We start from the raw sequence: 26,754 nt of genomic DNA on the forward strand, positions 1-26,754 counted from the left end.
ACTCCCACAAGCGTTAGGGAAGGTCCATCTGTTCGCCCAAGAACCGAGAAAATGCAGCCTCCAAGCAAACAGCCACGTGCTAACAGGTTGCTCGTGCATATGTGTGTGGGAATGGGTATGGCAGATGGGCCCAGCATAGTCCCTAGATGGTGGAGACAGGTGTGTTAAAAAGCTTTGATTTAGCAAAGCTCAGGGCAGCACAGAGCTAGGCAGAGTCTGGGGTTTTACATTTTGAGACCCTTCAGCTAAGATCTGGTTCAAAACAACAGAAGCACCTCCCATCCATATGACTAGAGCTACCCTGACATGGCTAGCTCAGGCTGGAGCCAGAGTCCACCGAGCCCTGGACACCCAAGGTCTTACAGTATGGTGTCACCAAAACACCACCACTACATGCCTCAAACTGACTCCTGGTCTAAGAGGTTAGCTGGGAGATGTGTGTGAAAACAGCAGCAATTTCTACGACAGCGTGTGCTGCATAAATACTTAGAACAATCTGCCTCTTTGTAAAAACATCGGTTTTCCTTCTAGAAGCTCCGGGCCTCTTTTAGCTACTAGTCCCTGCAGATTCACTAGTCTTCCCAATGGCTCTGGACAGGTCTGATTCACTGTCTCCTTGTTGTCAAGCAACGTGATGGGGTGGTGTCCTGCTGACTGCATCCACACAGTCTGTACACGTGCACATGGAGGACACAGCCGGATGCAACAAAGGCACTTGAGAAGAGAGATAAGCAGAGCTGTAAGGCTTTTGCGCTACGTCCCTTGAAAAGGACCTCAGCACCTATGCATAATAACTTTTGATGGGCTACCAAGAACGGATGAGAGGATTCTGAAAAGCCCTCAGCTGTGCTGGGCTGTGATGCTTTCTTTAAGCCTCTGAGGGTCATGGGCTGTGTGAGACAAACAGCTGTTGAATGGGGATCCAAAGAGGCTGCCAGGGCCCAGTCTGGGACAGCTATACGAGAGGTCTGCAATTGGGGATCAAAGGTCATGACACAGCAGGCATGAGGTCCAAAGATTCCCGTGATGTCTCTGAGCAGAGTCAGAGGTCAGCCCTTCTGAGTGTCCTGGGGGCTGATGGGCAGGCAGGAAGAAAGCCCCCTTTCTCTAGCTCTGCCCACGCTAATGCAATAAAGCCAATTAGAATGATTGCTCTCATTTCTGAGTTAGGATGCCCAGGACGAGGGAAATGGTAGGGACATCCGTTCCATTCTGTCTTCACAGGCACTCTGCATTCCAGCATTTATTTCATTATATTTAATACGATTTTACCAGTGCCACTCCAACTCTGAGAAAAGGGTCCGGCAACTTCAAAGCCTGTTTTTGTCTTGGTTCCTTAGCAGCCGCCCTTCCCTGCTACCAATGTCTCCACCCTGCGCGCTAACTGTTCAGAGCCGCCCACGAGCCCATACTTCCGTGGCCTGAGCATCATCTCCTGAAGCATCCTGGGGGGCGGTGCATGCTAACATGGAAACTGCTTTTAAAATTATCCTGGTTCATCCCGTTCAGAACAGTCCCTGGGCTGTGACATAAGCACAGCCACCTCCCAGCTAACAGAGACTTGGCTTTGCAGCCGTCCTGGGGACCCCACCTCCTAACAACCTGGAGCTGCGGGCTGGCTGAGTGGCCCTGCTCTGAAGTGGGCATGAACAGAAACAGATTTCCTTCTACATGAAAAATGTCCCACAAGGAAACATCTCAGGGGTTCTCTGTGTGCTGCACATCTGGCCCCATCTCAGCCCATGAACATCATCTGCAGGCATACCACTTACCCCAGGCTATACTCTGTCTAGGAAGGGACAGGCATCACCCAGAGCTGACTGGGTGCTTTTGGGTGTCTCCATGACTGCTGTCCATTCCTGGGACCTGTTGGCTTTTTGTGGCAGCTGCTGAGTAAGCTCTTGAATCAGGCTGGGCGAGGTTTAGAACATTCTGGACACTGCAGGCAGCCCTGGGGCCATCTCTTGTTTCTCCAGCAGGAGCTGCTCTTTGGCCAAACTTATCAGCCGGCTCTTTCCTCCCAGAGTGTATCTCCCACTCAGTTCTCGGAGTCACTTGATTGCTTCCTCTCCCACTCACTGCACAGGTCTTCTCTGGCCACCTCTGCTCTTTGCTGAGTTGTCTTGGCTTTGAGAGGTCCTCTATGGCCCCAAGTCCTAAGTGGCATGACACTTCTTTAGATGCTGCTAGAGGGCAAGAGTCATGACAACTCTCAAGGCAACACCTGCCTGGCTACTTCATTCAGACACAGCTGATCTTGAGTCCTGCCCAAGTCCTCTCCCCAGTGGCCACCACAAGTCCTTTTCCTGCTCTCTGGACACACAGGGTTATAGACTCACTCATCATGCAAGGCATGTAGTTGCTGTGGCCTGCATCTTGAAGCATCCTGTGTACGACGAGCAGGCTTGTTACCTGCTCTGACAGAAGGCTTACTATGGTTTTACATGGAACAGATGTGCACACTATATGTGTCTGACTTCTGACACAGGTTGCTGCCAGGAATCTGGAAGTCTGACTGGGCATTTCCATCCCCACAACGATTTCTCTGCTTCCTTTCTGGTTAGTTCTATGTCCTACCAATGACAAGGCCATCACAGTTCAGCTCAATGATCCCGCCTGACCAGGGAAGTCCCTTGAAGGGACATGTGCCCCAGCAGCTCCCTGTCTGCCTGTCTGTGACTATAGATTTGGGTGGTAACACACAGCTACCTTTCCCTGTGTGTTACTTTGCTCTGTTGTAATGTAGCCATTGGTTCCTAAAAGACTGACACATGGAGGTCTCCAGCATCTGGCCATTCTGGGCAAAACTACTGGATACCTGCAGCCTGGAGGACACATTCCTAGGGGGCAGCATGGCTGTCCAAGGGCAGCTACACATATCTCCTGACACAGGTATTTGTGTCACAGGTCCCTAGTGGCAGATATTGTCACATTGCTCTTATTCTTTCTGAAAAGTATGATCTCTCTCTTGGTTTCCCCACACACCCACCTTTGCAAAGAAAACACATTCTTTTACCCTTGTTTCTATGGTTACAATGTATGCTCTACATGTTGTATATCAAAACTGAGTGCCACAAATGTTTCCCCAGTCTGTGGTTTGCATATTCACATTTCCAGGGGTCTTTAAATCAATGAAGTAAAGCCGGGCGGTGGTGGCGCACGCCTTTAATCCCAGCACTTGGGAGGCAGAGGCAGATGGATTTCTGGGTTCGAGGTCAGCCTGGTCTACAAAGTGAGTTCCAGGACAGCCAGGGCTACACAGAGAAATCCTGTCTCGAAAAACCAAAAAAAAAAAAAAAAAAAAAAAAAAATCAATGAAGTATAACCTCTCAGTGTCCTTCTTCAGTGGCTCTATGCGACCCCTCCACCTCCAGCACGGTCCAGTGGCTTGGCATCCCCACCACATCAGTGCTCTGGATGGGTCCCCATGAGGAGCAGAGGATGCAGCCTGCTCCTGGACTCTGCTCTTCCTCTGACGCAGGTTTTCCACCTTAGATTGCAACGACACTTCAGCTTTAAGGTGAGGTCTAAGATTAGCATAGCCCTCTAATTCTGTTCTTCTAAAAAAGATCCTCTGTATTTTCATACCCAATTCAGAATCGGCTAGTTTCCCTAACAGGCCATTGGGATTTTGATGCTAACTGCCTTGAATCTGTAGATAAAATTGGGCAAGTCGGATGCAATATTGAATCTTTCTGATCCATGAACATGGTCTGTTTCTTCATTCATAGTCTTTGAAATTCCTTTCAGCTACATTGTATAGCTTTTAGGACTTAGATATCCTTAAATTAGTTTACTGTAAGGCTTTTGAGGGATTTGATGCAATAGACAACACTCCCAATTTTTTATTGTGTAATGGCTTGTTAACAGTTTATGAAACACTGGGCTGGAGAAATGGCTTGGTGGTTGAGAGCACTGGCTGCTTTTCCAGGAGACAGGGGTTCAATTCTCGGCACCCACATGATGGCTCACAGCCATCTGTAACTCTAGTTCTGGGATATGATGCCCTCTTCTGGCCTCCTCCAACACTGCACATACACACACACATGCAGGCAAAACACCCACACATATAAAATAAAAATACATCTTAAAAATATAGATGATGTTAACCTTGCATCCTAAAACCTCATGTTCATTTTAATAGTTGCTTTTTAGATTCCTCTATGCCCTTCTCTCCCTCCCCCTTCCCTTGTTTTGTCCTTCCTCCCAGGTGGTTGAGGGGAGATGGTGACAGGGTCTCACACTGCCTATGTTGGTCTTGGGCTACACACGCTGAAGATGCCCTTGGAGTCTTGATTCACCTCTACCTTCTGAGTGTGGAGATTCTAGGTGGGCACCATCACTCAGCACTCACCGGTTTTTCTAAGTGCACAGTCATATCTATGGATTACAACTTAACTTCTTGTTTTCCAAACTAGATTCCCAATACACTCTGAAGGAGTGGTCTCTGATCTCATTATACTCTTATACTCGTTTGTTTGTTTTTGAGACAGGGTTTCCCTGTGTAGCCCTGGCCTTGATGGAATTCCCTCTGTAGACCAGGCTTGCCTCAAACTCAGAGATTGGATTCCTGAGTGCTGCGATTAAAGGCATGTGCCACAGGTCTCGTCTCTTCTCTTCTCTTCTCTTCTCTTCTCTTCTCTTCTCTTCTCTTCTCTTCTCTTCTCTTCTCTTCTCTTCTCCCTCCTCTCTTCTCTTCTCTCTCTCTCTCCCTCTTCTTTTGGCAGGGTCTCTGTATACATTCTAGGCTTCAGCCTCCCAGGTGCTTGGGCTACAGGCAAGCTGGAATTGTGTATTGAAAAAAAAATTTTTTTATCTGCTTGATAATAAGATGGCTCTTTGTCTCTATTTTGTTACTGAGCTGACTTTCAAAGAAAGCTGCTTTCTTTGACTTGGTTTTGGTGGCTGTGTTTGTCAATGGATCTGTCTGTCTTGTCTGAGCTGTCAAATCTGCAGGCCTAAAGCTTTTGTGACATCCCAGGTGACCCCACACCCTTGCAATCCCTGTGCTTTTTATTCAAGATTTCATTGATCACTCCTTTAAGGGTTCCTGTGTCTTTGTGGAGGTCCTGGGCTCTGACCTTCATCTCTGCATGTCATATCTTCACGAGCTTTAGGGTCGCTGCTGTGCTGGTTGTCAGAGGCACTTGGGGACCATTCCTCCTCCAGTATTTTCTAAGGCATCAGTGGAGGACTGCTGTTATTTCCTCCTGAAATGTCTGACAAAGCTCACCAGTGAAGCCATCTGGGGTACAGATTCTTTCTGGAATAGTTTTTCTTCTGTCGATTTCTAATTCAATTTCTTTAACAGATACAAAACTATCCAGGTTTCCTGCTTTCTTTGACTTGGTTTTGGTGGCTGTGTTTGTCAATGGATCTGTCTGTCTCGTCTGAGCTGTCAAATCTGCAGGCCTAAAGCTTTTGTGACATCCCAGGTGACCCCACAGCAGCATTTCAGACACACGTGCTGACCTGGGGGTGGGGGATGCTTTCTCAGGAAGTCTTTGGTCACGTGCTGGCTACTGCTCAATTCTGACCTGGAAGCTATTGACCCTGCAGGTTTCTGTCTTCACTTTAGATGCTGCAGTTTCCTGTGTGAGAATGGGGAGCACCAGAGGGCACGACCTGTGTGAGGGGAGCTAGGGACAAATACAGAGCTGGAGGGGGAGTCTCACAGGCATGCACACACAAACACACACACATGGATGCACAAACACGCACACACAAACATGCACACACATGCAGTATGTACTCGTGTACACATAGATATGCACGCACACACATACACACGCACATGCACTTGGGCAGTGGTCAAGGCTGTGTCTACTAACAAGCAGGAAATTGAGTCAAAACTGGTCGTGTAGGGCCTCACCACTGTTCTCTACAGCCTGTGGGTTGGGATCACCTTGGCATGAGACACAGAATTCTAATCCTTACATCATTGCAGATTCTGAGCCTTATCCCTCCTTCCAGGAAAAACTATATAAAACCCCCGCATCCAGGATCAGCAGTCGTTCTCACTGCATACAGAACCGACTGTTTAGCTTACATTTTGTTTCATGAAAATCTCGAGTCCTAAATTCTTTGTGGTTGTTTTGAGACAGGGTCTCACTGTGTATAGACCAGGCTGGCCTCAAGCTCAGGCATCTACCAGCTTCTGCCTCCAAAGTGCTGGGGTTAACAGCATATGCTGTCAGGTCTGGCCGAGCAGTAAATTCTTAACTTCTAAAATATGAAGCAAACATAAAGCAAATAGCATCAGAACTAGCATGTTACGTGCTATATGGAAATGTCACGATGGGACCTGTTCTATTATACGGCAAATAAATATATGCTAATTTAAAAATTATATATGTATAAAAACCTGGCAGCACAAAGTGTTTAAGAACAGCAGAGAGACAGGAACTGAGTAGAGACTGGTGCCAACTCAGGACACACTGCAGAGATGCAGCCCAGAAGCAAGGCCAGGACAGCCCCTCCGCCCCGACCTGACAGCTCCTTTCACTTGCTATTTACCAGAGTTACGGTCTCTGTCTCTTCTCTACCCTCACGGGCCCGCAGCACTTCTACAGGTAAAGCTCACAGCAGGGCTGGCTCTCCAGGAAGAGAGGCATGTGGAACACGTGGAGAAGGGCCTGTCACTCACATATGCTCCTCCGAATGGAGGCCGTGAGGCTGGAGCGGGGGAGGTGTGCAGAGAAGCAGGTGCTCAGCAACCCCACATTCTAGGGGTCAATATGAAAAGCAAGGGGTCTCTCTCCCCTTGGGTAATGCGCAGGCCTGAGAATTCCCAGCAACAAGAGTGTTGGCTCCATTCCCAGAATCTCAGCAATGGAGACTGTTAGCCTGTCACTCGGCACAGTTCATCGGCGTGGGATAATCAAGGACAGAGCCGGTTCTAGAGTCTGCAGGGAAAACCCATCTCTATCTGATGCCGGGGCTCTGTCTGGTGGCTCTAGACGAGGAGCTGGGGTTGCAGAGGAACATATAAACCTCACTGCAGACAAACACACACATACACACACACGCACACGCGCATGCACGCACGCACACACACACACACACACACACACGATCCAAGATCAAGAAACACAAAGGAATTAAAAAGAAAAAAGCATCACTAAAGGCAGTGTCCCGCTGTCTTGACACCTACATCACTATTGTTTCCTAAAGCAGGAGAGCCTCTGCCTCGATGTGGCTGACACTGAGGCCCTAAGAAAAACATCCCAGACTGGTGGGATGGAGGCAGGAGACCTTCCTGGAATGAGGGAGCCATGGGAGGCTTCACTGCTCCTGCAGTTGAGAAAAGGAGGGCAGGGACTCTATAGAGCCACTGATCCTCCCCCGATGGCCATGCTCCCGCCCTGCAAGGCTGGGAAGCCTATAGGCACCAGGGAACCCAGGACTCTCAGAGTCGGCTGCCCGGGGTGTGGCAGAGAGGGGGCACACAGCACTGTTGTAACTTTCCCTGATGTCCGTCCTCATCCTCAGAGTTCCTCTTACAAGGAGCCTACCTGCCCTAAGGGCTGCCCCTGTCCTGTATGGGAAAGCTGTCAGGAGTTAGTGCTGCCAGCACTCCTACGGCAGCTCGGATCACTGGGCCTGGGACAAGCATCTGTGATCTGAGTTCGTGGGTGAGATGAAGAAAAGATTGGCCAGAGTGCAAGGTCTGCTATGACCTTCTAGCAGGCAGGCACGTGCTCTCCTGTAGTAGGTCACCCTGACTGGCCCATTAGCAGTAGACTGTCCCCTAATACCACCTTGCTTTCAGTGGCACCAAGAACCAGAAAGGGAAATAGACTGCTCTCCTTCTGTGCTGTGGGGAGGCCATGGCGGTGCCATGGTGGCCAGTTTGGCTGAGTTCAATCTCCCCAGGCTAGCAAAGGGGCATGTTTTGAGGGAATGAATGGACAAATAGGTTTGAGGGGAACTTCTGCTTCCCTCAGCAGTACGCTGACCTCATTAGGTCTGGAAATAACTCTTTGAGCTGCCACACAGTTACTGGCTTGAGGAGATGAGAATACACATTCTCACAGTGCCTCGTCCCACTGAGTCACCGATGTCTCCATCACCCAAGAAGGATCCCTTGTGGCCTACATAAAGAGGCCAGCTGGATCACCTGTTCTGAAGCCTTTCATGAAAGGAGTGTGTGTGTGTGTGTGTGTGTGTGTGTGTGTGTGTGTGTGTATGTGTATATATGTGCATGTGTGTGTGTTTCTACGGGTCTGTGTGTGTGTCTCTGTGTGCACGTTTGAGTGTGTATCTCTGTGTGTGCATCTCTGTGCATCTGTGTGTATCTGTATGTGTCTCTGTGTGTGTGTCTGACTGTGTATCTGTGCATATCTCTGTGTGTATGTGCATCTGTGTGTATCTGTGTGTGTCTATGTGTATGTGGCATGTGTGCATATCTATATGTCTGTGTGTGCTTGTGTGTATGTAGTATGTGTGTGTATGTCTCTGTGTGTGTCTGTGTGTGTATCTGTGGTGTCCCTTTTGTCGGGCTTTCCTCACTGTACGTGATCTTACTCACAGATCCTCACATTTGGGTCTGTAACATCACTGAAATTTAATTGTCATGGAATCAAGCAATCTGTCTCCTAGAGTTTTTCATACAACACCATTGTGGCTATTCAGTGCGTTGGCATTTTGGGCCTGGAGTGGTGACTCACATCTTTAATCCCAGCATTCAGGAGGTAGAGGCAGGAGGATCCCTGTGAGTTTGAGGTCAGCTTAATATACACAACATGTTTCAAGACAAACAGGTCTACATAAGTGAAACCTTGTTTCAAAAACAAAACAAAACGAAACAAAACTCAGACCCCAAACTGAACTTTGCTATCCCCATACTAATGTAAGAATCAGTTTATCAATTCCTGATAAAATCTTTCTGCGTTTATGAGATCCTGGGAAGTCTCCTGGACGATTAGGAACCATGTGGAACTCAGGTCCACAAATATGGCCTAGCTCTCTAGGGACTCAAGTCTGCTTTAACTCCTCCCAAAAATGTTTTGCAGCAGAGAGAATTTAAGAGTGGCTATTCTTTTGCAAAAATGTTCTGCTTCTTGGTTTTAGATGTTATTATATTTTTACTTTTAAATAATTTTACTTTTTTGTGTGGCTGTGGTGGTTTGAACAAGAATGGCCCCGACAAGATCATGTATTTGAATGTCACCAGGCGTTACATTAAAGAATTAGCAGGTGTGGCCTTGTTGGAGGAACTGTATCACTAGGGGTGGGCTCTGAGGTTTCAAAACCCGATGCCAGGCCAGTCTCTCTCTCTCTGCCTATGGATCAGGATGTGTAGAACTCTCAGCTACTTCTCCAACACCATGTTGGCTCCTATACCATCACCAGACTTCCCGCCATGATGATAACAGATTAGCATCTGGACCTGAAAGCAAGCCCCTAAAAGCTTTCTTCTATAAGAGTTGCTGTGGTCCTGGTGTCTCCTCACAGCAATAGAATACTGATTTAAACAGTGGTACTGAGCACTGATCCAGAACTGTCCACACATTCAATGAGAGCTCTACCACTAACTTTTGACTTTATACTGAGGCCCAGCTCACTTCATACTCCCTCTGTAGCGCAGGCAGACCTGTGTTTATGGTCCTCCTGTGTCAGCCTCACAGAGCTGGGACTATATGCCTTTATTACTAGACTAGCTTGAATTTTATTATAAATGCACATTTGAAGATTCCATTCTCCAGCAGCTCCTACCGTACATGGCTCACAGTGACTTGTAGCACTGTTGAGATGGCTCAGTGACTTGAGTAGCCTGTTGACTTGAGTTGGTTGGTCTCTACCATGTTTCGTGAATTTGATCTCTGAGCAGAAGCTGGCAGGTAATTCTGCAAACTGTCCCCCACAGAGGGCTTGCTGATGTTCATCACCATTAGATCAAGTCTCTGCAGAGTGAGGCCAGGCCTCCCTGATCTTCCCAGAACAGGTCCCTCCAGGAGGGTGTGGAGGGCGGGCCCAGCCACATCCTTCATCAACTTCCTTTCCTTGTGCTTGTTGTGGTCTCATCTCTGCTTAGCCTTCCCCTGTGGATAGCCAGGTATGCCACTCACAGAAGCCAAGGCCATAAAGGTGGATGTGGATTCTGCAAACCATGAATCCATACCAACGTATGGGATCTGACAGCAGCTGAATCTTACAGGGAGGAGGATGCCTCGTGTCAGCCTCTTACTCCGGAGGATGTGACAGTCCTAGTGCCTGGCTCAGCCTCCCCCAGGCCACAGATGCTGCAGTTTTTCCTTCCCTGTGAGGTACCAGCACATCATGACGGTGGGATTCTGAGACCCAGTTCCAAGGGATCAACCAATTTTGGGGCATATGAAATGCCACCAGACGATGCAGTCTTGAGGGTTGATTTTTGAGCCAGGCTCTCTCTGGTCCTGTGGTCTTAGGTCTGAGCCAGCCCATAATGGACTCGAGGCTACCCCTCAGTCTATTACCGCGGCACCTCTCTCTCTATCCTTCCCACTGAAGCAAGATTAATAATATCCAACCTAAGACTGTATCAAGTAATTACACCTTTTAGAGCACCTGGTAATTTTTACCCAGCTGGTGCTAGCAGTCAATCAAAATGCCATAAAAGGGCTTCAGAATGTGCTAATGACTTGCTCACTCTGTCAGGCATCATGGGGGTGCATTCAACTCCTAGCACAAGAATGGTGCATAAAACAGTCTTATAGCTTATCCAGACAACTCAGCTTCTCCAAGGGCTGTGCTTCTCCACACAAACCAGCTTCTCTACACAGCTCAACGGTGCTCCAGAGCTTAGTTTCTCATCCAGTTCATCTTTCCCATGGGGCTGGGTTTCTCTACAAAGCTGGGCCTTTCCACAGAGCTGGGCCTTCTACTCCACCACTCAGCATTTCTGCATAGCCAAGCTTCTCCACAGAGCGAGGCTTCCCTGAAGATCTGGGCTCCACACAGCTTGTCTTCATACCGCCTCCTGTAACACTGCTACCTTCTACAAAGAGCCTTTCGACACTTTTGAAGGGTCTCGGGCTCATCAATACCAGCTGGGGGAGGAGCGTAAGCTACAGCACCTTCAGGCTGCTAGGAATAAGTGCACTGTCTCTGAAGACAGCAAAGAACTTCAGTGCCCTTTTCCAAACACACACTGGCCTCAGAGACAGCAGCACACAGCAACATTCTAGATGTAGAATCCAGCCCAGCGTCATCCCTGTGGCCTAGCAAGCACTGGATTCCGTCTGTGTCACTGCTGGCAACATGGCTCCACACAGCCCTCTTGGGGGTCTCACACACATGCCCATCCTCCTGTTGGGCTGCTGTGGCCCTTCATGTGATTCAGCATGGGGGGTGCTCACAGCCACTGGAGACAGTTGGGGGACATGGGCAGATGTAGTGGCTCATAGCCGAGGCCTTCCCAGGAACCCCTGGCCACAGCAGCATAGTTAAGTCGCAGAGGATCATGTCCCACGTGACCTGCTTCACATAACATGTGCCCCCGGGTGACTTCCAGTGTTCACACATAAAACCATGAAGCTACTGGATCATTTTAGTCCCACAAACAACCTGTCAGGTTCCCTGTTCACACGAGCACGAGTGCACCATCGGAGCCTCTTCAGAGGACAGGAATCTCTATGGAAAAAGCACCTGCCCCAAGGCCCATGCTGCAGACAGCAGGAGGAAGGGGCTTAGCCTGACATGGGTACATGTCTGCATGTGCCCATGGAGGCAACCAGGACCCTCCTATGGTGCTCCCTCCACCCTATGCAGTGAACTCAGCAGAAGATGGCGAAGAAGGTGAGGGTACTCAGACTCTGGGAGTGTACCTCATTTGAGACTAGGCTGCCTTCATCCACAGTGTAGATGGTGTCCTAGTTAGCTTTAACTATGAACTTGACACAGCCCTGAGTCACTTAAGAAGAGAGTCTCCATGGAGGGACTTCCCAGATCAGATCACAGCTGTCCTCTTGCTGCTAGGCCACGCCCAGAGAGTCACAAGGTCATCTGAGGAGCCTGAAAGTCAAGAGCGGGGCAGTCTGAGAGAGATACAGAATATTCTAGACTGAAAGAGGCCCTGGTTTGAAGAATCTTGCCCTTATGTTTGCACCCTGTTCTCATGACTCGCTTTGCGATGTGCCTCAACTTCTCTGAATGCTTGGGTTGGTCCCCTCTGAAAATGTAAAAGTAAGCAAAGAGAACCATGTAGAGACATTATGTCCAAGAAGGCTGCAATATGGAAAATCTAGTATGGTATAATCCTGGAAGAATAGAGATCTCATCAAAGGACAAGGAGTGAAAGAACAAGGAAGTGAGCAGCCAAATGCTCTGTATAGCCCCGAAGCCAAAGGCTCTCACATCAAAGTTTCAAATAATGTGTCTGAAAATGTCAGCCACGCACATCAGTAGATGCAAGAGCGGCAGGGACACAGCAGGAATTGGGGGTGGAGCAGGGTGGGGCTTGGGGGGTGTGCAGACTTGGGTAGGAAGCCCTGGAGCAGGCAAGGGCCATCGACCACACAGACTGTTAAGTGATATTCACACTGAACTGCAGAAAGTGTGCACACATCTGGATTATGTGAGAGACACTCCAAGAAGTCAGCAGGCTGGGGACCCAAAGAAAAGACAGACACAGAAGGAGGCGGCTGGAAGCTGCCCCAGTGTGAGACCTGAGGCTCCCACTGCAGAACAGTTACCAACAAACCTCCATGGCATATGGCCTTCATTCATCAATCTGAAATGACCTTGGAGACATCCAAGGCACTGTGGGAAAGGACTGGCTCTTCCCCAAATCTCTTCCAAACAAGAAGGCAAAGCTGAGGCTGCTTCCCACAGAAAATGACAGTGAACATGCTGGTACAACTGATGAACGGACTGTTCACAGCGGGCCACTCTGACGTGGAGGATGCAGTGGGCGGGGCCAGGCCAACATCAGAATAGCTGGTACAGGACATCAAGGAGGTAACCCTGATCCAGATGAGCTGGCCCGGCCCAGCCCAGCCCACCAGCCCGGCCAGTCCAAACCAGCCCAGCCCAGCAGTCTGCCTGAGTTACTAGGTGTGTCCTGAAGACATCAATCTCACATCATGTACATGAAAGTTCCACCTACCGCTCCAAGCATGATTCTGAAGATCAGCCAGCGGAAGCCCCACAGGACAATCTGGGATGTGGGGGTGTGCTTGGGCAGGCGGGACAGTGTCCAGAGAGGGCTCAGAAAGATCCCCAGGAATCCTGTTTCCAGCAGCTGTGACTCCCATCCTGCAGGGGTTAGGGGGTTGGGGTGGGGCACAAGAGGAGACACAGAGAGGAAATTTCGTCAGTGGGGTCAAACGTTTACAAAGGAATCACCCCCAAGTTCAGCCTGACAAGTTCAGCTTGACCAAGAAGTCCTTAAAATGAAACCGAGACACACAAATGTCACCATGTGTCTTCACAGGAAACAAGATATGGAGCTCTGAGTGGCTGACCCAGAGCCCAGGACCAGGGAATGCCACAGCTTCAGGTGCCCTCCCTTCTTTTGTGGACAGGAGGGACCTGTACTGCCCAGTTCAGATGACCCTTGCCGTCTTGTGTGGGACGCAGCATGATCTGAGCCTACACTTGGGTGTGCACTGCCAGCGGGCACTTGTGGGAAGCCTTTTGCTTTTAGGTTTATGTGAAAACTCACTGCTTTGAATGTACTGCCCAAGGAATATTTGCCAGTACAGGTGCAGTCACAACACATGACAACTCTGTGGGAGGATGGATCCCACTCAGGCCCAGGTCGAATGAGTCAGGCAAAGCTGGCAGCCAGGGATCAGTAAACCCAAGTGAGTGACTTGTGAGTCCTCGAGAGGGCAGACGCTATGTGTTTGTGTGTGGACACCTGCTATTCTTCCAGGGGGGCTCAGCACAGGAAATGCCACGAGAACAGCCCACAGGTGAGACTGAAAGAGGGGAGAGCAGATCCCTACTGCTGGTACTGTCCTTGCCATCTGAGGAGTGGCAGTCCAAGGGGCCAGGGATGTTTTCTGCCAACAAGGTCCCAGGACACCAGGTAGGGCTGTGTTATCTATCCCTTTGTGCTGACAATTAGCCGTTCGCAGTGACGGCCCTAACTATGCACACGCGTACCTCACAGAGTAAGGGACAGTTAGGAGGGACAGCAGCAGGAGGACATTCCAGAGGAGGACAGGTATAGGGAATTACACATGCTGCTTTTTTCTACACAAGTTAGTTTAGAATTAATGCTTATACAATAGCTAATTAGCATGAAGTCATAATAGAGTATAAACTAGGTACACATGAGTCCATGCTCACAGAACCAACAGCTGACTTAACAGAGACACAGGGCCAGGCGCAGATTTCCCAGAACAACCCCGCACAGTGCATCGTTCCTGTGCATCAGTCACCATCCTCAGCAGGCAGACAGTATGGGGAGGGCCATCTATGGTGGCCTGCCCAGGTGATCAAAGTCAATTCAGCAAGGTTTGCAGTGTGTGTCAAAGCAGGTGAGGGAGGTGCTGCCCTTCCACAGCAAACCCATAGCAGCTAACCTCGGGGAAGACAAAAGCTGGGGCATGGGGGGACCCACAGCAGCTAACCTCAGGGAAGAGAAAACGGGCATGGAGGGGTCTCCACAGACTGAGCAGCACACCAAACTACCAAGACTTAAAAGCCAAGGGAGACAGAAAGTGTCATCAGGCTGGAACGGCTGAAATGTGGTGACTAAATGTTACCTGGGGTCCTGGGTAAGCAAAAAACAACAAAGAAAAACTTAGAGGAAACTGGGGAAGTATGCAATGTGGTGATGGTCCTGAATGAGTCGAGATGTGGCAGCCAGGTATATTTTCACAATAGTTCTGTAGACATCAATAGCTCTAAAACAGAAAATCCCTTCCTGACAATCAGGATCCTGTTCCTGTACCCACGCCCCCCATTACTCTTCACACACCACCCTCAAAGGACAGCCCCGTAAGCCACAGGCCTGCTTGGCTTCCGGTCTCCTGCTATCCCCTGGCAAGTCTGCTGTCCCCTCCCCATCTGTACTAGGGTTTTCATTGGTCCATTTCAATGCCTGTCCCCTTGGAAGCCACCCATCCACTTGATGAGCAGGGTGCAGCTAAGCGAAGTGATAAGCCACGGGCTGGTTCTGACAGGGAGCTACACTGGATGGGCAAGCGGTCGTGAGCAGTGCTTCAGTGGGTGCTGAAGCTGAGCTGGGACCACAGCAGCTGGGGTTTGCTGAGCTGGAGAGCCGCGTGCATCAGGTGGAGCTGGGCCTCTCGCGCCAAGCTTTCCTGTTCTTGGCAGGGCTCCAAGGCTGAGCATTTGGTTAGTGTCACCAAAGGGCTGAGGGAGAGCTACAAACCCAGAAAAAGAAGCCGGGACCCCATTTAATCACATTACTGCCATTTTCAGACTCTGGGATGGGATGGGTTCTGGGTACCCTCAGCCTGGCTGCTTCTGCTGCTGTGTGCCCAGGGAAGGAGCTTGTAGCCCTGTGTACACTGCATGACAGAATCCTGTCCTGCTGGCAGTGAAAAATGTGCTAAGCAATTACCCCCACCCCCCCAGTCCTCATTTTCACATTGGTGGTCCCATTGCACAACAATCCCTTTGGTTTTTTTCTCTTGGGATAATTTGCATTAGTTTGGGATGCGTTTCACCTGGCTGTGCCTGTTACCCATGGAATTTCATGGTTGGTAGTGTTCATGTAGGGAAGTGTCCGGTAAGCTCCGCTCGAGCCACTATTGGTGACCATTTTGAGGAAGGACCTTAAAGATTACATGCTCCAATCCCCTCTTCCACTGGGCGGGTAAAAGAACTCAGAAGCCCAGAGAGCAAATCTGGGAGCCAGAGTCCACTCTGCTCCACTGCATATTGAGCAAGCACAACACCAGCTTGCACCACACCCACCAAGCTGCCCACCCCTTGCTGGAACCCCTTTGCTAGCCCTGGGGCAGGGTAGAGCTGGCACCGTGACAGATGCCACATCCAGTGTCAGAGCTTTTAGGGGACACATTCCCCAGAGCTTAGAGCCTGCCTAATTGCCACCTCAATCTGCAGACGTAGGAATGGAATTTTAACACGAACTGCAGTGAGTGACACCGTTCAAAGTGATTGATACACAATGGCAGAACCCAGAGATGCATGCCAGTTCTGAGAGGCAGGGTGACAGGGCTGGGGGTGGGGGTGCGTGACAGGGCAGGGCTGGGTGACAAAAGACAAGCTGTCTAGAACAGGAAGGAGGGTGTGCGTGAGGGTCTCCCCCACACCCCTCGGCCTTCAGAGGGTGTGGGATGTTCCTGTCCTATTTGGATAAACATCACTGAGCCAAGGCCCAAGGAGCTGTTTCCAACTTAAGTCTCTGCCTTGCCCCAGTTCAGGGAACGGCTGGGACTCACTGGGGTCTTTCTGACAGAAGCCAGGGCTGTCCTGGTGGCAGTAGCCTGTGACAGACACCCAGGAGGGAAGGGCTACTGCACTCCCACCTGCTCGGCTTCCTTGCCTGGATCTGTGGTGTCTCAGCAGCTGCACCGTGTGCACAAGGAAGGCCATTGTTCTCTTCAGCATGGCAGGAGATGAGTCCCCAGAAAAAATAAATAACCAGCACACTGCCAGGGGCCAAGTGACCCAGTGCGGGTGGGTGGGTGGTTAACCATTCTTGCCCAGGGTACCGAATTCTTATGCAGTGGACAGAGTCGGGACGGCGCCTTCTACAGGAGACAAACACAACCCCGTGCAATTGCATTCTGAACAGCGCCCCTCCCACTGTCTGTACCTGTGAGCTAAGTGTTCTCGACTGGGGCAGCCAGAAAGGGTCTTGCCTACTGTCCAGGTCTCTGGGGACAGCGCTGCCCTTGCATAGTTGGTGCTTCAGGTAATAGAGGTAGAGTCTCACCAGTTGGGCATGCCAGGTGGCTGTCAGGGGAGGCCCACGAGGGTTCCTGAGTGACAGCACTGTGGAGACTGCCTTCATGTGGTGACAGACAGCTGGTTCTAGAAACTTCTCTTCCACAGTCTGCCCCTTTCAATTCCAGTCACACAGCTGAGCGCTGAACCAGTTGTACCTGGGAGTTGTACATGTGACATGAATGGGACCACGCAACCTCTCAACACAGCTTAGAGAAGCTCTCCATTTGGAGCTGTTTTTGGGGTGTGGGCATAAGGCTTGGGCGGCACAGCAGGCATGCTCACTGGATACCACAGATGAGATCAGATGCGCCAGGGTACATGTATGAAACGATTCCCAGGGAGGAACAAATGCCTCGTGTTTAAGAGAGACGGTAGAGAGAGCTTCCCAGGAGCACCGCACCCACAGACTGAGCATCGAGTGCACACTTGTAATTGCAGCACTCTGGAGGTGGAGGCAGGAGGATTGAGAATTCAAACCATCCCCAGCTTGCGAGTGAGTTCAGACTTGTTTGGACAACTTAGGGAGACAGACCATGCTTCAAGAGCGAGAGACCTGTGGAAGAGAAGGAGAATAAAGGATGGGGTAGGGAAGCAAGACTGTGTGTGTGTGTGAGAGAGAGAGAGAGAGAGAGAGAGAGAGACAGACAGACAGACAGACATACAGACAGACAGACAGACAGAAACTTCAACATGAATCTTTCCAGTTGCATATGGAAATGGCCTAGATGATGAACAGAGGGGAAAGAAGGATGTGCCACCACCTGGGATAGAGCCAGGCCAGGTGATTTGACCACATCTCCATGCTGTGTCTGAGGAAAGACTGTGTACGCCAGTCTCGCCAGTCTCCCGTTCCCATCTGCTATCCGCAGTGATCACTGTGGCTTCCCACTCTCCAGGACAGTTATGCAGTCATCCTATCTTCCTTCCAGTCTGGGTGAGAAAGAGTACACACGCTGGAGACTCAGGGAAAATCTAAGTGCAGACACTAATGGCGTGAGGAAATGGAAGCAGAGAGCGTTTAAGTCACCAGGCCCAGGACCTCTGCCTGGGTAACTTCCTTACACTGTCCAGGAGGCTCAGGTGTCCACAGAGACTGGACACAGCCAGGAGAAGTCACATGTAAGGTGGAGGCAATAAGAAGATCCTAGACCCCAGAGACTGCAAGGGCGGAGAAGCAGAGGCAGAGAGACCTTTCTGGGCCCTACCCCTTGCTTGGCTACACATTACTTATTCTCAAACAGAACCAATGAACGGCGCTGCCTCCTCTGCTCACTGACATCAAAGAAAGGAGAAAGACACCAGGCATCCACGCAGAGGCGTGGTCAGCTGGACAATTGCTGGAATGAAGGGACACAAGGAGCCAGCAAAAGGAGGCCAGGCAGTTATACAGGACAGCTGCCCTGGACAGGGAGGCTGTCTGGCTGAGTGGCTCAGGGATAAGGGGTCCTCTGCCTTAACAGAGGCTTAGAAGCTAAGCTAGAGAGTTTGACGCTAAAAGCACCCAGGGAAAAGGACAGCTTGAGGCGAGGGATGAAGGAGGTGGGCTCTTATCTCTACACCAACTTGATGTACAGGTATGGTGGGCGAGAGGTAGGCACAGTCTGGCTGGATGCAAGGCTGGGGACCAATCTAGGGCAGAGTACAGTCAAGTTTGCCGAGGGCCCAACAGTCTGGGACGGGGTGGGAGATATAGGGAAGAGGGAGCAGGCAGAAACTTTTGGAAGGCCCCTCTGGTGGGATGCTATCTCATCAGGTGGGAAGGTTCACCCCAAAAGGCTGTTTCTTGCTCAAGATCACCATGAACAGGACAGCAGTCATATGATGGTGTGGTGTCAGTTGTCACCCCTGTCAGGGTCAGCCAGGACACATATGAAATCAGCCATGTGAGGAATAAAGGCCTAGGAGTGACCTGGTACAAGGCTGGGGGCTAGACAGGGGCAGCAGGCATCATACAACGTGAGGCATGGTGAGATATCACCCAGAGCAAGAGTTACTTTTGTCAAAGGTCAAGCTAACGCCATAAATAAGACGTGAGCTCTGAAGCGTCTGAGGCCACTTCCTTGAGATGGCCACTCTAGAAAGAAGCCAGCAGCCAGGCTGCATGAGCCAGTCAGAACGACTTCAGAGAGTCAGAAAGAGTAATTAAATATAGCTCAGATGGATCCTTCAAAAGTGACAGCACCATCCACGTGAGGGATAGGAAATCCATTAGCTCCTTCGTTAAAAACAGGGAGAAGGGGGCAAAGCACTCCCTCCTGACTGGCTGTCACTCCAGCAACGAGCCGCCCGCCCTCTGCCACCCCAGGGGCTTCTAATGATGGCCCTGGAGGGAGCCCACAGCTTTTAAAAGTTTCCTTAATTTTCATAGGTTATATTTTAGGAGAAGTTATGAGCTAGCATAGCAAAATTTTGCTTTGCTCTACTGCTAGCATGGGATAGGAAGGAAGGCTGGTGGGTAACAGAGACTCGATGGGCCACATGGTGCCCAGCAGTGCTTAGCAAGGCTGGGGGTGCACTAGCTTAAGCAGTGACATCATGATGAAGCTACCCCTAATCTCCAAAGAGCCACAAGCCCTACATCTGTGTCTGTAATCTCAGAGTCTGTCCTCCACGGTCTGCAGCTGTGATGGGGAGGGGGGGGAAGTCTGTTGGGTCCCAGGACTGCAACATTGCTGCCTTCCTGCCCCACCAGGCAGCCACAGACCACACGAAGGAAGCGGTGTTCTGTGAGCCAGACTACAGGACCTACGTGACCACATTCTTCCAAGTTCACCTAAGTTTGGATTTGTGGTTTTACCCATATACCGTTCTGAAATTTCATTTCTGAGAATTTTGTCTTGTAGCAGCTATGATAGAGACTCGACCCAAGGTTTGGATGTTATTTGACTTTTGTTTTTAGGTGGGGTCGTTCTTATTTTGTAGCCCGGGCTGACTTGGAACTCACTATGCATTCCATACTGAGTGCACACCTATAGCTCCCACTGCCTCCTCAGCTGAGCGGTGCTGGGTTTGCAGACAGATGCCAGCAGACCCAGGGCCCCCCGGGCAGCAGAGTGCTGGAAAACAACCACACTTGGAAAGCAGAGCTAGGGTGACTTGCAGCCAGCAGGCTTGGGGCACAATGGTTTCTGTCTCAGACAGTAGCAGTTGCGCTGCACACGTGTGGGTCATCACCCTCTTGCAGAAACTCCCCAAATAACAGCTGACACACCCTTGAGGCAACCTATCGAGCCACATGGAGATGTCCCTTCTTATCACACTCCCCACTCACCTTACACACTCTAAGATGCCCTTGGGGCTGGAAGGGATTTACAACAGAACTGTCCCCACAGGGAAGGAGCACTGTTGTGTGCGGTCCTCATCCTACCACCTCCCTCCTCCTCCTCCCCTAGAACCAGTTAGGCACCTGCAGCTCCACACAGGAATCCACACACAGGCACAAATACACAGGGCTGTCAACCAGGATGGCCCTGCTGCTTTAGGCTGAGCACCCCACAAGCAATGAGGTACACCCCGATTCACTAATGGAGGGCAAGCCAGGAGTGTGAGTGCAGAGGTCAAGCAGAGACGGGAGGAGGAGGATACAGGGGGCGGGGGGAGGGTGCAGACCATAAGAGGGAGAGCACTTTCTAGTGAGCAGATGTCTCTCAACTCGATGGCTGCAGGCTTCATGCTATGAGTGTAATCAAGAAAGCCACTTGTTCCTCATGCCAGTAATGCCAGCACTTATGAGGTTGAGGCAGGAGGACCGCCCTAAGTTCGATGTCAAAAGGCCACAGAGTGGGACCCTGTCTTAAAATGCAAGAAATTGTAAAAAAAAAAAAAAAAAAAAAAAAAAAGAAAGAAAGAAAGAAAAGAAAAAAGAACAAAAGAAAAGAAAAGAAGAAAAGAAAAAAAGAAACGGACTTAATAGCAACCATAGGCCAAAGCTGAGAGTTCGGAAGATTGCTAATTCACATTTTAAGGATGTCCTTGGGCACTCAGAGAAACAGGAAGTGACCTCCATAACCCACATGCCCTTGTGGTGACCCTTGCTGGAACCCAGGTCCCAGGTGCTTGTTAATGTTCGGTTGCTAGGACAACCAGACTTCTGAGCCACCGGGTGTCCCCCACTGCTTAGATCTCCGCAGGTGTGGCCAGCTAGCCTGGAAAGGCAGTGCACGGAGGTGACCTCTGCCGCTTTATTGCCTCTGGATAAATACAAATATGCTTCCCCTCAACGGAAATTAGACTTAGCCAGATTTTTTTCAGATTAATATATTCCAAATATTTAACGTATAGATAGCATGCTGAAGGGCACACATTTTCTTGGGCTTTCTCCTGTTTCCTGTGTGTGGAAATGAGCTACAGACTGCCCAGCCTCAAAGCCACAGGCCAGGATCCTAAGGAAGTGTCAGACTCCATGGCCCTGTAGCACTCACTGTCTTCAAGGCTTGGGCCATATGAGCCTCTGAGATCTAAAAATGTGGCTCATGTGACTGAGGGAGAAATTAAAATTTAGTTCAACTGGGTTTAGGTTTAAATGGCTATGTGGGGCGGGGGTGCCCACGGTCCATAGATTGGACCTCAACTCCCACCCATCTCAGGGGCAGTAGTATGGGTCTTAATACAGAAACAAGGCTGGACAAACTTCAAACTTCCATCTGCTCCCTGCCCTGGGTGTCTCGGGTGTGTAAGTAGGAGCCCAGCAACTGCCCTAACCAAGGCTGTGGCTCAGTGACATTAATGCCCCCCCCCCCAATGGCATCACCAGCTCGATGCTGAAGTGGGAAAGCCTCTCACACTTTTTAAGGAGGGGTTAGCTTGCCTGGAAAGTGGATTGGAAAACACATATTACTGTCATATTTCCATGACAGAGGCCAGAGTAGTCCAGTGGGTTCTGCTTGGAACCCAGGGTGGACACTGTTCCTCCCCTCACCCAGCCTGCTGCAGTGCCCCTGCCCCCCGCAGGTCTACAGTGACACTGCCATTGACACTAGCGGGGGAAGTCTGGAGAGGACAGCCCAACCACAGACCTGCACATGGGACAGTTGACCAGTCCAGTGCGTTGGTTCCCAGCAGGCACAACTGGACAGAGGTGGGCACTGCAGCCATACACTGGGGCCCTAAGGCACTGCTCAGGATTTGACAGCCTAAAGCAGCTCATTCTTAATACGACCATTAGAAATTTCCGGAAATGCTTTCTTTTAGAGAACTAGTGAAAGCATCCCGTTTTCTCAGGGGTGGGGTGGGATGGGGTGGGGTTGTGACAGGGTTTCCCTGTGTAGCCCTGGCTGTCCTGAAACTAGCTCTGTAGGCCAGGCTGGCCCCACATGCAGAGATCTGTCAGCTTCTGCCTCCAGAGCACTGGGATGAAAGGAATGTTCCTCCATGTCCAGCTACAGATCCCGTTTAAGCTGAATCAGGTGACATAATTCTCACAAGAAAATGACCCAGACAGGAAGTGACCAGCACCCATGACCTACACTCTGTACACCTATCCTAGGGTCTCCTTTCTTCCCTGGAGCCAAGCCTACCTCACACTTCTGCTCCAGCACCCACTCCTCCAGCCACCATCTCAGCCTTCACGGGAGGACCAGAGGCACGTCAGCGTTCAGGCCAAGAGGTGAGAGCAGAGGTTACCTGCCCTCCAAGAGCCCTCACGGCTGCCCTGTCCTCTGAGAGGGGTGTGTGGTAGCAGTACGGGCATTCTTTGCCCACTTCCCAGGCAAGCTGACTCCCACCACCCCGCCATGTTCCAACTGAGCACTGTGATTGGATTAGGAGATTAGTAAAGCATACCCCTGGTATTAACCAGAGAGGACTGGCATGAAGGGCAGCACCAGAAGACACGCCCCCACACACTCAGTGTGAGCAGCATCGGAAGACACACCCACACACACTCAGTGTGAGCAGCTATGGAAGACACGCCCCCACACACTCAGTGTGAGCAGCTATGGAAGACACGCCCCCACACACTCAGTGTGAGCAGCTATGGAAGACACGCCCCCACACACTCAGTGTGAGCAGCTATGGAAGACACGCCCGCCTCCACTCTCAGCACCATCCAAGACAGGCCAGGGCCCAAACAGAGCAAAAGCAGAAGGAAGCCTACCATCGTAGGCTCTCCTCTGTCTCTGCCTCCCATCTCCCCTCAGAGGAGCCACCTGGCTGCAGCACATGCTCTTGCCACCACCACACACCGGCACAGGAACATCAGAGCTCAGTGAGCCCGGGCTGATTCCTCTGATGGGAGATTTTCAGATGTGATGGGGGAGAGGAACCAGGGCCCTGAACCTACCTAAGTTGGGCAGAGAAGTGTCCTTTCCTGTCATCTATAGACCTGAAAGGCACTTGGTGAGTTGGACTTCACTCCTTAGGCAATGTGGCACCTCTAGCAGCACCATGTGCATCTCCACTGGCCCTGTGCTCACCCAGCCACTACCTGCGTTGGAAGCTCAAACCACAACCTATTCCTCCTGGGTTATCAGCTCCTTACCTAGCCCTGCTTAGCCCAGACCCCACGTCACAGATGGCTACCCTTGTACACACACTTCTGTGTACACACACTTCTGCTCATTTCAATGCTTACACCATGCTTCCACATGCTACACTGGACCAAGAAACCTCTGGACAAGCTGACAGAGCCATGGAGGGGGTGATCTAGGCAGCCCCCTGCCATCCTCTGTATCCACTTCCAGCAGACACGCCCTCACCTCCATCCCAAACACTGCCTGCAGTAACACAGAAAACAGCCCAGAACCTCTCCGGCTACACAGCAGTCCGATGGGCAAGTCCTGGAGCAGGTGACCCCTCCTACAGTACTAACTCCGTGGACTCCCCTGCCAGGAAGAACTCTAGCTACTCAGCTGTGGCGACACAGAGGAGCTGAGCCTCTGAAGTGTCCTTGTCCTGCTATAAGCTTAGGGATGGGTCCTCACATCTCTGACCCCACATCAGGGAGAAGACAGGCTGCAGGAGATATACACTCATGGTTCCTGACCACTGGCCATGCCATCTTCCAGGGAGGGCCACAGCCTCAGCTGCTCTGGCCATGCCTGTCACCCCAGGCCACCAGTCAATGATCCCTGAAGCCAGAGTGAGAGAGACGACGGTGGCTTGATGCCTTTGAGTTTGTTGGCCTAAAGTGCTTCAGCAAACCTGTTTGTTCGGTTTGGTTTTCTGTGTGTTTGTTTATCTGTGCGTGCCCATGTGCACACATGGCGTGGAGGCCAGAGATCAGCTTTGGGTATCATTCCTCAGCTCACAGCCATCTTTTATTTTCTGAGATAGTCTCTCACTGAGACCTGGGGCTTGACAAGTACGTTAAGCTGGCTGGATCACAAATGAGTTCCACCATGGCTGGCCTTTTACACGGGGTCCGGGATCACATTAGGTCCTCATGCTTGAAAGATAAAGCATTCTACCAATGGGGCTATCACCCTAGCCCCTGCCCGCTGGGCTTCTCTAGTAGCTTTTGTAGTTTGTGCTTCAAAATGCCCTGGCAGAAGAGAGAACCATTTGCGTCAAGCTCTTTCACCTGTGTTCAGTGTGGCACACTATCTGCCTCCACTTGTGTTTATCAGATACTACTGGTTTGCAGGCCGTTTCTCTGATGCATTTCCTGCTCGGCTTCTGCACAAATGTACAAAGAGAAGCTAAAACTAACCATCTGGCAGACGTGATGTGACAGTGTAGGTTCAAGTTTACAGAACTGACGATGAACATACAAGTCCCCTACAGCCTCACCCCAGATCTGAGTGTTGACAGATCATCCCCAGGTTAGCTTCCTCCCAGCCCTTGCCTGATGACACAGCCTGTCCCCTCTCACCACGGCCGCCCTGAGGACAAAGCAAGGGACACACAGCAGGAGCATTCCCTCAGCTGCCACCCGTATTTCACTCCTCTCCTTTGTGTGGGGTTGTTAACCTCATATTTCCTAGCTCTGTCCACCGACAGGCTAGACAGCAGATCCCGTACCACATCTGCAGGTGACTCCACAGGAGGAATCCATGGCTGACACAGGACAAATGTGTGCCTGGAGCACCCAGCAGCACTAGGTGGGAACATCATCAGAGAAACCTCGGGGATGGGCCATTTAGGGCCCGGGGACCAGTGGGAAAAATCACAGACATAAGGCACAGAAAAGAGCACAGGGATGCTGGGTGATCATCTGAGAGAATAAAATGAACCTCCCCCCGTGCTACACAACCACTGGGAGGGGCAGCCCTTCCTTCCTTGCAGAGGGGTTCCACAGAATGACAGTCTGTAGAGAAAGGGGAGCAAGACTTGACTCAGGATGTCTCAGCAGCAACCTCGGCAGCAAGATCCCAAATCAGTGTGACCTGGATGAACCACCCTTAACCCTCTACAGTGTGTGTGGCTTCAACTCATATAAACCATGTGACACCCCTCCAAGTGGCTTGGGGTCCCCATCACTAAGGGATTGACTCAGGTACCTGCCTCCTTTGGGAAGCTGTAACTGGACACAGGAACACTAAGCAGGAATATCTTAACACGGAAACGTCAGGTAAGTGTGGCCAGGAAGCTCTCCCTGGAAGGGGCGGGGGAGGGATCCTCCCAAGCCCAACATCCAGTTTATCCACTAGGAAGCATGGGATGGACCCAATCTGAGGCACATTCTGCAGAACATGCTACCAGGAGTGGACTACACAGTTGCCAACATGGGAAGTCAACAGGAGCCTGGGGGACAAGGTCTAAGGCTGAAGGACACAGGAAACTGATGGCATAGCGATTCCAGTAGTGGTCTACAGAGGCTGGTTTCTCCCTGCCACTCACTGATGCCAGTAGCACTGAGGGGAAGGTGGGGGCTCTCTCCTCTCTCTGCAGTTCCTCTATAATAGTGCGGTGCTATTGCAAGTTCATCTTCTAAGGTGTTGCTGGCACTGTTTTTCCAGGCACAAGGCTAGTGTCACAGTGCCGTTGTTGGCTGGGACACACCTATGGGGCACAAGGGAGCCAGGAGCTTGTACCTTTATCTTGGGAGCAACCTGGGAAGAGAGCAGGCCTCAACATAGAAGTCGGCTGGCCCTTGGATGCCAAAGAGGCCCTGCCATGGAACCAGCAGGGCCGCACTTCCCAGAGTGGGTGCTACTCGATAAATAAGGTGGTGGGAAACTGGACAGAGGACAGCTGACAGCTGCATTGCTGTTAGGACCTGGGCGAGACTAGAAATCTCTGATGGTGAGTGTGTACTGTTTAAAGTGACCAGAGAGATGGCAGCCCCTAGAAGAGTGAGACAGGAAAGGGAGACTATGCCTGCACACACAACGCACCCCTCACTCCCCACCTTCAGTCACAGAAGGGAGTTTTGGATCTGCCTGTTTGGCCCTGTAGTCACCACTCTAGCCAGGTTAAGTGTACCACTCCACCAGGCTGGTCCTCAGATGTCCCTGTGGCAGAGACACTGATGGGACCTCAGTGTGTGACTGGCTCAATCCTCCCAGGGTTCATATGTAGTGTAGAGGTGTGAGCATGGTGACCTCTGTGGTATGTCAAAGGGAAATGACCCTAAGAGACAGGAAGAAACGCTGTGGCCCTACAGGTGCTCCTGCTGCAGTCATCTGTTGTCTCACAGCCTGCCTGAGTCCCTGTGGTTGCCTACGGCACATGTTGCTCCTCACAGTGGCTTCTGATCGTCACCTTGCATTTAGCATTAATGGATTGAACCGCTGATTGTGGGTCTCCACTTAATTGGCTGACAGAGCTGAGACAGATCCATATCATACTCAGGCTGTGGTCTGTCCCTGAGGCCAACAAGCCTGATAGTGGTACACACTTTTTTTGCACACTTCTCGGGAGCCCCAGGTCCACTGTTCTACTGGTCAGCAGTTCTGGCTTAGAAACATTTTGTTGGAAAACTGGAGACAACAGGTGAGC

The 26,754-nt window shown here is 50.9% G+C and overlaps 1 protein-coding gene across 2 annotated transcripts in view; it reads right to left on the reverse strand.

Moving 5' to 3' along the window:
- Positions 1-26,754, reverse strand: part of Lmf1 (lipase maturation factor 1) — an 83,876-nt gene that overhangs the window by 44,215 nt on the left and 12,907 nt on the right. For both annotated transcript variants that reach the window (XM_029471135.2, XM_085833368.1), the window contains one exon: positions 13,088-13,236. In XM_029471135.2, the coding sequence (XP_029326995.1) occupies positions 13,088-13,236 (149 nt within the window). The remainder of the gene's footprint in view (positions 1-13,087; positions 13,237-26,754) is intronic.

This window comes from Mus caroli, unplaced genomic scaffold, assembly GCF_978045245.1.
Source record: "Mus caroli unplaced genomic scaffold, Mus_caroli_1 scaffold_18, whole genome shotgun sequence".
NCBI lineage: Eukaryota > Metazoa > Chordata > Mammalia > Rodentia > Muridae > Mus > Mus caroli.